The following is a 12,114-nucleotide window of genomic DNA, read 5'->3' as shown; positions in this document are numbered from 1 at the left end:
TGACGGTGTGTGATGAGTGGTTCCTGTAAAACCAGCATGATTTGAACCACACCTAGGTGTAAGTACAAGCACAACAAGCTGTTGCGCGTCTGGTGAGTGCAGTGTGTCACTTGTGCTGCTTGTTCTGGATGTGAATGCAGTGCAAGTGCACCGGGTGCTTGGAACTGGAGTGTGTGTAAAATGTCTCAGTTGACCTGTTCCTCAATATTCACATGTATTTTAAAGTAGGGGCATCATACTCAGGTGCCTCAGGGTTTTCAGTAAATCTGTAAACCTGTTGGAACAAGTGAGATTAGAGAGTCCGTGGAAGACTCAAGGTCAGTAATATTGTGTGGTGGGAGGTGCTTATTTTCAGAGGTGGGTATTTCTCTGAACGGGGGAAAAAGCTCCAGGGACAAAAGTCGTGAACAGTGGTTTAAGAAAACTTGCTAGGAGATAACTCCAGAGGAAGCACCAGTGTTAACTGCCCTAGGGTTGCAGTTACCCCCATCCCTGTGGGTCTCCCTAGTGCCCACACCAGAGCAGGAGCTGTTGCCTGGCCCTGTTAAACTGGTGTGAACTGGGCCAGGGGGGTGGGATTACTGAAGGATTCTTACTGATGGGTCACGTTCCTGTACCATTGTGAAAGTCTGATTCAGCCAGCCACTGATGCGTCAAGTTTTACACTATAAATTTGCCTTTGCTTAACCATGGCTATAGCTGAGTTGGTCCATAAAACTACTTCAGCTCTAGTCCTGCCTCAGCTGTATAGGAAGAGTATTGGTGTGGTGGAGCACCTGTGTTTGTGTGGGTGTGTTGGGTGTTAGGGACTTGGGATGTGCCATTTTTAACTACATGTTAAAATTTTTGGGTGCTGATACCCCCATTTAACACTGCTTAATCCCTTTGGCATGTGGACACTAGTGTGGCTTCTTGAGCTGCTGGGCTCAGATGCTGGACATCTGAGCCTGGCTGGCACATACATGCGGTGCAGTGACATCAGGGCTCCAGTCCGTGCTGGAGTGGGGAGGGAAAAGGTCCTTAAGGGAACTTTGGAGAGCGGTTTCTCCATTTGCAGCCTGCTGGGGGTCGTGGTCTCTGACATTTGAGCTCCTTAAGCCCTCAAGTTAGGGCTGCCGTCCGTCATCCTGCTCCTTGTCCAAGCCATTAGGTGAGGTGGGATAACAGCTGTGTCTTTTGGGCTCTGCTGTGCCAAGGCTGCTCCAGCCGATGGATGGTGCTGCTGGCAGCGGGAGCTGGCTGCTGCCATGGAGGGCTGAGTGGGCCAGGCCCTCAGTGGCACCTGTCGGTGCTTACAGCTGTGCCTGGGTGCTGTTTAAATGACAAGAAAGCTCCCCATCAGGAGGTAGGGCTCGTGCCACACTGTGGAGGGGGTGGATAGCTAAGACTCTCCCCTTTGTATCATGAGCCAATTTGTTTGAGAGGTCTCAAACCCCCTGGGTAAGGGCACTGGTGACCAGGTACTGTATGAATAGGATGCACTGCAAGCTGGAGACTGCAAGCAGGGACAAGGGACTCTGTTGTGGTTTAGGAGGCAGACCAATGTAATAGGTGTGCTTCAAATGAGCTGCATCAGCCAGGTTGGGGACAGTGGTAATTAGAGGCAGAAAAGCCCCAAGATTTTGGTCAAATTTGCATCTGAGGTGTCATTATGCTTGGCCTCAGTTGAGCCACAGGAAAGTGTCTATGAGTCTATCAGCTGGTGGCTTCCCTGTGCAGGGGAAAACCCTCCTCTCCTCATACTGATCCCCCTTTCCCACCACAGGGCAACCACCTCCTCTTCCCTTAGAGCCATAGCAACTTCTGCTTACGCCTGGCAGCAGCCAGGGGTGAGGGAGCATCTCCTGTGTTCTGCTACCCTTACCAGTTCTTCTGAAGCCTGAAAAAATTGGCAGCACATTCATCCTCTCCCCACCCCTGTATGTGGGGTGGGGAGGGGATAAATGCCCTGGCAGCCCTGGCAGGACTGTTGGTGAGCCACTTGTGGCTAAAACCAATTTTTGCCCACATTCATGCTCTTCAGGCAGATGAGGCAGTGTCTGAGCTGGCCAGTAGATACGTGATTCTGGTTTCTACAGCCCTGCAGCGGGGGTATGCAGGTCCAATTTACCAAATGACACTCACTCCAGGGAAGGCAGATCAGAGCTGGAACAGGTGAGGAGGAATGCATGATGCATCCATGCTGCTTTGCCCTCTGCAGCCATGTGTGTGCTTTACAGAACTCCTTGCAGGAGAGTCAGAAACCTGCCCCTAAAGAGCAGTCAGCCCTGTGAGTGCCTGCCGAGGCTCAGAGCCTGTGGCTTTGCAGAGGCAGCCCATATGGCAATCTCCTGCAACGCCTGCTGAAATGACGCTGTGTTTCCATACTTAGTAACTTAGTTAAGATTTTACAGGGGCTGGAGATCAGGGCTGACTCTTCCTCTGCATTTTTTATCTAGACTTTTCCTCCAGCCTTCAGTTAGGCACAGCAAGCATCACGCCACTTGGCTCTGCAGACCTGCAGCTTGTCCAGCCTGCAGCAGGAGCCAAGGAACACCCAGGACACCATCACAAGCTCCAGCCCACATGGGTAAAATGTCTGATAGCCTCCTGCCTAGTAACTGATTTTATATTTTGCAAACTGCCGGAGCTCTCTCCTTTTTCTCACAGCCTCACAGAACAAATGTGCTTCAAGTGATTCCTTGCAGTTTGGATAGAGCATGATACCATATCCAGAGCTAGACTGTAGCGCTTGAAATGCGGGCTTTACCTACCCCTGGAGGAGCCTAGTTCTGCCACATCCTTGGAAACAGCAGAATTCACCCAATCTGCATTATATAAAAGCTGTTTGAATCTGAAGTTGGCACAGCTGATGGGATTTCTGTCTCAATTATTTTTCCTCCGAATTAAGGGCAGTGAGGTAAACTTCACGTGCACAGGGTGCATGACCCTCAGGCTCCAATCCCTCAGCCAGTTTTGTGCTTCGTGGTAAACAGGAGTCCAGTACTCCCCCACATAACCAACCAACCTACAGTTCACTGCTCACAAAGCCTCTTCTCACAAGCTTGTTTCTGCTGCTATCATAATATTTATAACTACCTTCCTCTTCACCCTGCCTTTAGAAAGACCCAGGTGCATGCCCTTCTCTTTCAAAAGGAAAAGGGGAAACCATCACTGCAGATAACTTCTTCACATGCGTGTGTGGAGAATCAGGTGCACCTTTGCAGCAAGCTTACAAAAATAAATCCACAGCTGCAGTGTTGGGGAATGAAGAAAGAATGATGATAAAATCTTTCAAATAGCTTTTGCCCTGGCAGAAAGCCCAGAAATAGCTGCAAGGACAGGCTGTCCTTTGGGAGATTAATGCTCCTCCAGTGCTCTAAAGCTGGACTGTAGAAAGAAAATGTGGCTTATTCTGATGCAGTTTCACACAGTGATTGTCCATTCATAGCCTTTCTTTGGGGGTGGGAAATCTATACATTTTTGGCCAGAAGAATACCAGGTTTTTATCTTCCCATAGACTTAGGCCTTTAGGGAAAAAATACCCAAAAAAAACCCCCAACAAACAGGCTCTCTATTGTCATTCCTATTGGCATAATTTCCATCTTGTGCATACTAATTTTTTCTCAGTACAGCTTCTGGAGATATCCTACCTTCCTCTGTCCTGCAGTATTCACAAGGCTTCCCATGCAGTGCTGCACATAAACTCATCTTACACTTCATTTCTAGTGCAAAGGCCATCTTGGGTTCTCAACATGAGCACCCCTTGCTGGGCCAGAAGTGCTCACCTTTGCTGACTTTTTCATTGAAATGCTTCAGGCCCTGTGAAGTAACAGAGGAATTCAGTCCCCTGACCTAGGCAATACTATTTTGGCTGCTCAGGTATCCCAGGTATGCAGTCTTTGCATTATTTTCAGTGCACTCATACGGTGTCAGAAGTGAATGAAGTCACTGAATAAAAGAAGCTGGCTGCACCCACAAGCTCCAGTTTCCCTATTGCAGAGGTGCATGCTCTCCAAGTGATGGCCAGCCACCTCTCACTTCTCCTTTAGCTGTTCTCTTCCTCTCTTTTGCACGTGCACACCCTTTTAAGGAATGGCTGGAGCGAGTTCCAGGCGTAGCAGATGCCTCAGCTTAATTTATATAGGGCAGAGAATCTCCTAGTCCTGAAACTCCTCTGCATGTCCATTGCAGTTTGCAGGCAGAATGAGAAAGAGCCCTGGTCTTTGCCTCCCATTAAAGGAGATAAATGATCTTGCTGGCATGCAAACACTGCAGCTCAGGACAGACCAGCTTGGCTATGTTACTGTTTAGCCCTGCCAACTGCTTATTTCTTCAGAAAAAGGTGTTTGTAAGCCTCTAGACAGCTGCAGAGCAGCCTTCATGCTTTTTGTGTCCCCCACCCCCACCAGTTAGTGGTTGGCTTTGTTAATCCTATTTAACATAACTACAGACAGACATGCAAACCTTTAATCCCTCTCCAACCTACCAACCCTTCAGCCTGCCTTGGCTGGAGTTGCACATTTTGAGCTGTAAGCAGGCAGTAGGCAGTCTGCCTTCTTTCCCACTCCTCATTTTGACTTGAATTGATGGGTCTTTATGTCTCAAAATGAGGAACTTTTCTGAGTTATTCAGGGCCCTCCTGCTATGTACCCTTTTTTACATTAACCAGTCCCCTTCCTGAAGCATCAGGAACCTGTAAGTGCTGTAGGTGCTCATGCTGTGTTGATCATCAACAAAACTGAAATGTAAGGCAGTCATGGAAAAAAACCCCAGAGGGTAAGATTGGCTAAGTTTTTAGGACTCTCCCCCTACCCCTTGATTTTCCCCTATAGCTTTTTCAGTGTTTTCAATCTCATTTGCCTGAGCAAGTTCATTGGCAGCCAGTTTGTTACTGCTAGGTCATTTCAGAGGCAAGAAGTTGGTGTTTTCTTGGTTTACATTTGCAACCCTCCCCTCTCTGACACACACACACACACACACACACACACACACAGTGCTGGTAGTAGCTATTGTTGCTTTCTGTGGCAAGGAAGTGGAGACTTGCTGATACAGCAGAGGCTGTATGGGCTTACATTAGTTTGTACCCACTGGAACAAATTTCCTTTTTTTGCTTTCCATTCACATAACAAGGGAGCAATAGGCCATTAAGAGGCTTGATGAATCTTATTCACACTAAGCTAGCTCAAGGCTGAGCATCTGGGAACTATTCTAAACAGTTTCCCTGGAAAGGTTCTACCACACTAATACAACTCCAGAGCTTTTATTTGCATTCATGTTAAAGCTGCTGCTACTGCTGCCCATTCTGACTCCCTGCTGTGAGTGGGTGGAGATGCCCTGTGAGATGGCACCCTCACCATTCCCTAGCTCAGCTGCCTCTATTTTCTGCTGCAGGATGCTCAGCTGGTGTCGCAGAGCTGGGAAGGGAGCCAGCAGCCTGATGAGCTCAGCAAGCACGCGGTGCTGGCCCGGCAGCAGTGGGACACGGCCTTGCGCCGCCGCTCGCAGATGCGCGGGAAAGAAATGCTGTCCAGCAGGTCCAAAGGTTGCTGTGGCCTGCAGCCCGTCAGCTTCCAGCGTGAGAAACAGGTTGGAGGCCAACTAGGAAAAGCAGCCATGGAAGCTGCTGCTTCCCTGACCCCGTCCTGTCTCTTCCATCGGGCAGAGAAGTCTGGCTGCAAAGAGCAAAGATTACAGAATTATAGAACGGTTTGGGTTGGAAGGGACCTTAGAAATCATCCCATTCCAACCCCCCTGCCAGGGACACCTTTCTCTAGAGCAGGTTGCTCGAAGCCCCTATTCTGCCTGGCCTCAACCACTTACAGGGATAGAGCAGTTGCTCCAAGGTAGCCACCTCCTGGGGTCCCAGCACAGCTGGCATCCTCTGGGCATGGCTAGACAGACAGCAGTGAGCATGAGAAGGTGCCTGCATTCAGCTTCACACCAGGCACGTGCAACAGGCTGGTACCTGTTCTTCCCTCTCCTTTGAAGACGTTCCCCTTACGGGGCACCACCTGTCCTTACCTACCCAATATTCAGGTGGCATTGCTCTTCTTTCCTAGGAGCTCATACCCTGCCAGAGAGGGGGAAAGTCAAGGCTGCAACATATTAGATGTTTGCCCTCACAGATGGTATCTCTATCAGCCACCATTCATTTCTGCTTCTTTTTCTTCTTCTCAAAAAAAAAAAGTTTAATTTATTTAAGGATACTGTTGACTCTGCAATCAAGTTTAGTTTCAAATGGCAAAATTCAGTCTGTCAGGTAGCTTTACTCCCCTTGACAACATAATGCCTCAAGAAGTATGTTGATTACTTGTCTTGGCCTTAGTAGTCTTTCCAGCCAGTAGTAAGAGCTGCCACCCAGTTCTGAAACTCCACTGATCTGGGTGTTATTATCCCCGCTGAGAACTGCTCTGGGCCCCACTTTAAAGTTCCTCATAAGCTGTGAAAGAAGAGCTTTCCCGTGGCTTACACTTGCAAACAAACAGGCTGGGTTTTGCACAGAGACTGAACTGCATTACCCTCCTGCCCTTTTCTGGAGCAAGGAAGGATGGTTTTGCTTCCCTCAGCCTGCAGGAGAAGGGCCCAGGAGCTGAACAACCGCAGAAACAAGGGTGCGTAGGAGGAATAGGTAGAGGAGGAGCAGGAAAGGACATGAAGGACTTCTGTAGGGTCATAGGAAATGCCAAATACCGAAGATAAAGGCTTAAAACAAAATAACACCCCAGAAATTTACCTCCTTCAGTCAAGTTGTTGCATAGCCAGCTTTTTCACACAGTTAATTATCCTCATGACAGCTCCACACAGAGCTGCTTGTGTTAGGCCAGCTCACATGCACTGCAGCAGGCACACAGTGCCGAAGTTTTAGGGAGACATGCGCTGAATACATATTTTGATCAACTATTTTTTAAAACAATAGTGCTTCCATTCTTTTAAGAAGCCTTTTCATTTTCACATTTTTTAATTCCTGTAAGTAAGAACAAACTAAAAAAAAAAGGTAATTGCTCTTTGAACTGTTCTATACTTACCACTTCTGGCTGCAGATTGTTGGACCTGATCCTATTACAAGAAATCCCCTCCCACGTGCTATTACCCAATTTCCAGTACACACACTTCAGTACATTCACTATTTATTTCCCCTGTCTGGATCCCATATATCCAAGTGACCTTTCCTCCTATGCAGACAACAGGAAAAGAACTCAACAGAGGAGGCACAGAGTTAAAACGACAGCACCAGGAACTATAATCAGAGGGCAGGGAAAGCATAAGTGAATTCCTGCCTGTGCTGGCATCAAGCAGCTGCTGCTCAGGTCAGACAGGCCCCTTGTAATCAACTCCTGAGCTTAACCAAAGCTTGGCATTAGTCCTTCTCCTTACCTGTTTTTTTTTCTCCAAGGGGAAAAAAGGGAACACATTTTCCATCTTTTTAGGTAAGGGGCAGGATAAGGCAGCGGCAGAGCCACCCAAGAAGCACAGAGTGGTTTAGCAAGGAAGTTTCTGGAACAACACTCCCACCTGCAGGGCCTTCTGTTTGTTACAGCTGGGAATTTAGTGGTAGTCTGAGAGAAAACAACTTCCCTTCAACCCAGCACCACAGGTCATGCTCAGATTTTAATCTGATGCCAAGACTAACATCTGGGTCACAAGCCCTCCTGGCTACAGGACCTGGCAACACTCAGCAGTGGTGCCATGATGGCATGGCTGTATCTCGGTGGGACACTCAGCTATAAACATTCAAAGGACACTTTCTCTGTGTGAGAGCTCCTCCTTGGAGAAAGGGAGGATTGCGAGTAGCCAAAATGGAGGAGTCATCTCCATTCCAAGCTGCACTCTTTGAAGGCCTAAACATGTTAGAGGGATGATTTAACATACATGTTAACATGAATTGGAGAGGCCATTCACACAACTGAGTCATCCTAAAGAGAGGAATGCTTGGATCACAGCAATGACGTGGCTCGTCTTCATCACCTGTCATAATAATCACTACTACAAAGGCAAAGAGAGACAGAGTCTGCAACAATTATTTAATCAAACAACATATAAAAACTTTTTGCAATGACTGACAGACCTGACAGGGGCTGTAATCAGAACCCAAACTGCAGGGTTACTCAAGTTTAACAGTCTTTCAAAGCATCCTTCCCTTCTTAATGCTGGTTCAAAACATTTCTCCATTCAGATACAGTACTTTCAACACTCCCTGCCAAATAACACAGGTAGCAGGAGCCTTATATCCTGAGAAAGGGGAAAAAGATTTTTATTTGGCTTGGTCCACCCTTCTACATCAAGAATGCAAGACATGCTGGCTGCAGGAAGATAATTATAAGGATAACACACCTCAGAGTCAAGAGCACCTCTGTGGCTTTAGCTGGCCAGTAACAAGCTCTGCATCTAGGCAGTGCCGCTCTGCAAGTCCCACACCAAGGCACATCCCCCATGTGCCATCTCAAACATGCCAAGGATATGCCCAGGCCCGAGAGCCACATTGGAGAAGCTGCAGAATGACTGGAACTGCAAGAATCCCTGTCATGATGTTTATGGGATCCCAAAGTATTCCCTTTCAAATTTACGGAAATCTTCCTCAGTAAACACAGTGCCTTCGGGCTTCTTCTTCTCTGTCTTCTCTGGAGGCTGATCTTTGGACTTCCTGCCTCTGTTCTGAGCAAGAATCTACAAACAATACAGAAATGGAAAAAACAACAGTCATTGTTATCCAGACCAAACCACAAAACAGTGATTTTCAAGCTCACCTGCAGCACCCCTGCTGTACTACAAGAACCCTGCTATTTTCCAGAGTGTCTCCAAAGAAAAGTGAGAGGCAAACCGCTGACGTTAACCAAAGCAGGTCACTGGGACAACAGCAGATACCAACTTGTTATTTGGAGTCAAATATGAAAACTATTTTCTAGTAATTGTCACAGAGATAAGAACATGGATTTCAATTCAGAACTTTCTGAAACTATTACCTTTTTTTTTATCCCCTCTCCGTGACACAAGCCAAAAAACCAACAAGTTGGTGGAATTCCCTCAGCATTTTCTAATACACTGTCACCTCCTGTCACAATCTTCAGCCTGAGAAACACTGGCCTAAACCACTTTCTTTGTTTATGTAAGTTACCAGCCTATATCTCGTAAAAACAGCCCAAGATTCCAGCACTGTCAGTTATTCTTCTCTTCACATCCTAGCATGAGGCTACCTTTTGGGGAAGACCATTCAAGAAATTCTCAAGTTATGAGAAACACCATTTAGGAAGCTGAGTAATTCCTATTAGATGAGCCAGCAGCACATCTGCTTCCTTGTTAATCAGCCTCCAGCTACGAACAAGGCCAGTTTGACAATCAGTAATGAGAAGGTTTAGACAGGGCACCTCTGCCAGCTGAAACTATGCAATATTCTTGGTAATTAAGAAAAGCCAACAGCTGTCAGGGTATTTTGAAGAACCTGATGCAGTGGATGGCATTCCTGCCCATGGTAGGGTGGATGATGAACTGGATGATCTTTTAAGGTCCCTTCCTATCCAAATCATTCTATGATTCTATGATTTTCACTAGTATCAGAGAACATCACAGGGGGCAACATTTCAACATCAGTTTAAATCTTACTAAGTTATTTTGCTAGTGGACACAGAAATTCCTCAAGGCCACGTCTAGACAGAAACTTAACTTGACTCTCTTGGGTAAGGTATAAATCTAGGAGATCGGGGGATGATTCCCATTCACCTGTGTTCCTAGGGAAGCAGACCCCCCATGCCAAACAGAAATTACAGTCTTACTTGTTCTGTGATGGCTTTGTCTGCAACAAGTCGTCCCTTTAACATGTACTGCAGGTTTTCTCTCAAGTGATTCACAGGCTTTTTCTTACGGTACTCCTCTGGGGCAAAGCAGAAAGTAACAAAACGCATGAGCGGCTCATCCGGGCAGTTCACAAAGAGAGACCAAGCAGGATCAGCAAAGTCCCGGGAGAAAGAGGAGAAAGACACCGCTACAGCTCAAGGATAGGGGTGCGCCCACAAACGAGGCTGTGTTTAAAGTGAGCGACACCAAGAGAGCATGCGGGAGAATGGCACGGGACGGGATGGGTACAGCAACCGGCAGCGTGGTTACGGGACACCACTAAGGTCCCCGCTGCGATGGCTGTGGAGGGGTCGGAACTCACCTATCGCCGACTTCACGACTCTGCCCTTCACTGTGGCCTTGTTCCTGCCGGGCTCCGGGGCCCTCTTCCTGCGCCTCGCCGCGCCCGCCGCCCTGGGGCCGGCCCGGCCTCGCTGGAGTCCCGGCGACGCCTTCGCCCGGCCTGCGACGGGAAGAGGGACGGAGTCACTGCAGCCGTACCGGGGAGCACCCCTCCGCCCGCCCGCTCGCCCAGCCCCGGCCCTGCGGGCTCACCCGGCGGCTCCAGCAGCTCCAGGCCGCGGCGCAGCAGCGATGCCGACATGGCCGCGCCCGCTCGCGCCCGGCTCCGCAGCGCCCCGCGCGGCCCGGAGGGCGGGCACGCGCACCCCGCGCGGCCCGGAGGGCGGGCACGCGCGCCCCTCCCGTGAGGGGGCGGCAGCTCCCGCCCGGCGGGCCAGGGCCGGCAGCGGGGGGACGGGATCCCGCCGGTGCCGCCCGGCCGCAGGCCACACAGCAGGGCATCAGCTAAAACACAGGAATTTTCTCCTTAAAAACGAGGCAGAACTTCTCCGCGGTTAGGGCGGCAGAGCGCCGTAGCAGGCTGCACGGGGAGGTCGTGAAGTCTCCTTCTCTGGAGACATTCAAAATCATCTGGATATGTTCCTGTGTCATCTGCTCTAGGTGACCCTGACTTGGCAGGGACTGGGGCCAAATTATGTGAATATCCAGATTATCTTAAGTCAGGATGTTCTTTGATGCAAGATCTTTGAATATTTTCATTGCTAATCAGCAAGAAAAAAGGTTTAATCGGTGTAACAGGCAGCAGCCAGCATCCCTTAGTCAAGGACATCCAGGAACTAACAGACTTTAAGGATGTAGGCTGGATGCTCTGTATCAGTAGAACAAATAGCAGTTAGTATCCCATACTCAAGGATATCCTGGAACAAACAACCTTTTAGGATGTGGTAAATCAAGATGTTGATGTATGTCTATGTATATATTGCTAACTTGGCAAAATACTCAAGGTCCATGTGTGTTCCCTGTAGTACTAAAAGTCATGCCAAAAGGTCAAAAAGACCCCTGGCCTGGTGAAGGTCCTTCCCCCGAGCCTGCGCAGAAATTAACTGGAGTTATGTAATTACTCCTACTAACTCATCACAACACAGGGGCTGTAATTGGAAAGTTACAAACCCTGAAGATCTGCATATAAATGATGGAGTGGAAAGTCTGGTGGGTGTGCTTGGTTTGGGGAATGTCACTGGGCATCTGGGCTCACACAACTCTGAAATTAATAATCAAGCATGTAATTATTGTCCGGTTGCACACCAGGTAATGAATCTGATTTTGTGGACAACACAAGGGATCCTGCCATCTCAGGGGTCATCACAGGCCAGGAGGAAAGGGGATGGTGTCATATTTTGTCTCAACAAGGCCCCAAAATTCAGATTTAACTGTGCTAGACTCATCAGGCCGAGAGGTTGACTTTGCCATAAATTGCATATATTATTCAGGGTTACTTTAGTTTATTTGTTTAAAGCTTTCTTCTCCAGTTTTCACCTCTCTAGAGACTTCATGCTAATATCTGCTAAATTTAGCTATCATTTGAATAAAGCTTATTCAATTATAGCTAGCGCTGCCAGTAACAAGCTGATACTGGAGGAGGAAAGTGGTTTATTCTCCCTCAGACGAGTCTTGTAGGGAGAAGGGGATACAAATGGATCTCATTGTTTCTCATAGTAGTAATCTGTAACAGGGACCAATAACAGTTAAACCTCTGTGTATTAAAAGACAGGCATTCTCTGGAAATTGTTCTCCAGCCCCTGCAGATGTCACTTCAATGCCTGTCCTTTATTGTTCCTCCTCTTCTGAATACCTCCCTGGATGGATATCAGCATCCTCTGTCATCTTCTGCTAGTGCTGCTAATTCATTTTTCTAGACATGACCTACGTGGTGCCTATTCCTGGCTTCAGAGCTGGGGAACATTAACCATTTACTGCCTGTTCAGCATGTCACTTCTCACT

At 48.2% G+C, this 12,114-nt stretch overlaps 1 protein-coding gene across 1 annotated transcript; it reads right to left on the bottom strand.

The window, feature by feature from the left end:
* Positions 1–7,989: 7,989 nt before the first annotated feature.
* RPS19BP1 (ribosomal protein S19 binding protein 1) lies at positions 7,990–10,486 on the bottom strand. The gene is made up of 4 exons (XM_050982752.1): positions 10,366–10,486; positions 10,133–10,273; positions 9,750–9,847; positions 7,990–8,646 (listed from the first exon to the last, which is right to left on the bottom strand). The coding sequence occupies exons 1-4, from the start codon at positions 10,412–10,414 to the stop codon at positions 8,512–8,514; spliced, it is 423 nt and encodes a 140-aa protein (XP_050838709.1). The 5' UTR covers positions 10,415–10,486; the 3' UTR covers positions 7,990–8,511.
* Positions 10,487–12,114: the final 1,628 nt, after the last annotated feature.

This window comes from Serinus canaria, chromosome 1A (assembly GCF_022539315.1).
Source record: "Serinus canaria isolate serCan28SL12 chromosome 1A, serCan2020, whole genome shotgun sequence".
Classification (NCBI taxonomy): Eukaryota; Metazoa; Chordata; class Aves; order Passeriformes; family Fringillidae; genus Serinus; species Serinus canaria.
Note: the sequence above shows the minus strand (reverse complement) of the source record. Positions and strands in the feature narration are given on the sequence as shown.

Excerpts from the sequence above, each read along its gene's own strand:
- RPS19BP1 (XM_050982752.1), bottom strand. The coding sequence starts at position 10,414 with ATGTCGGCATCGCTGCTGCGCCGCGGCCTGGAGCTGCTGGAGCCGCCG. Across the intron at positions 10,274-10,365 it reads GGAGCTGCTGGAGCCGCCGG|GCCGGGCGAAGGCGTCGCCG; the intron begins GTGAGCCCGCAG and ends TTCCCGTCGCAG. Across the intron at positions 9,848-10,132 it reads AGTCGTGAAGTCGGCGATAG|AGGAGTACCGTAAGAAAAAG; the intron begins GTGAGTTCCGAC and ends GCTTTGCCCCAG.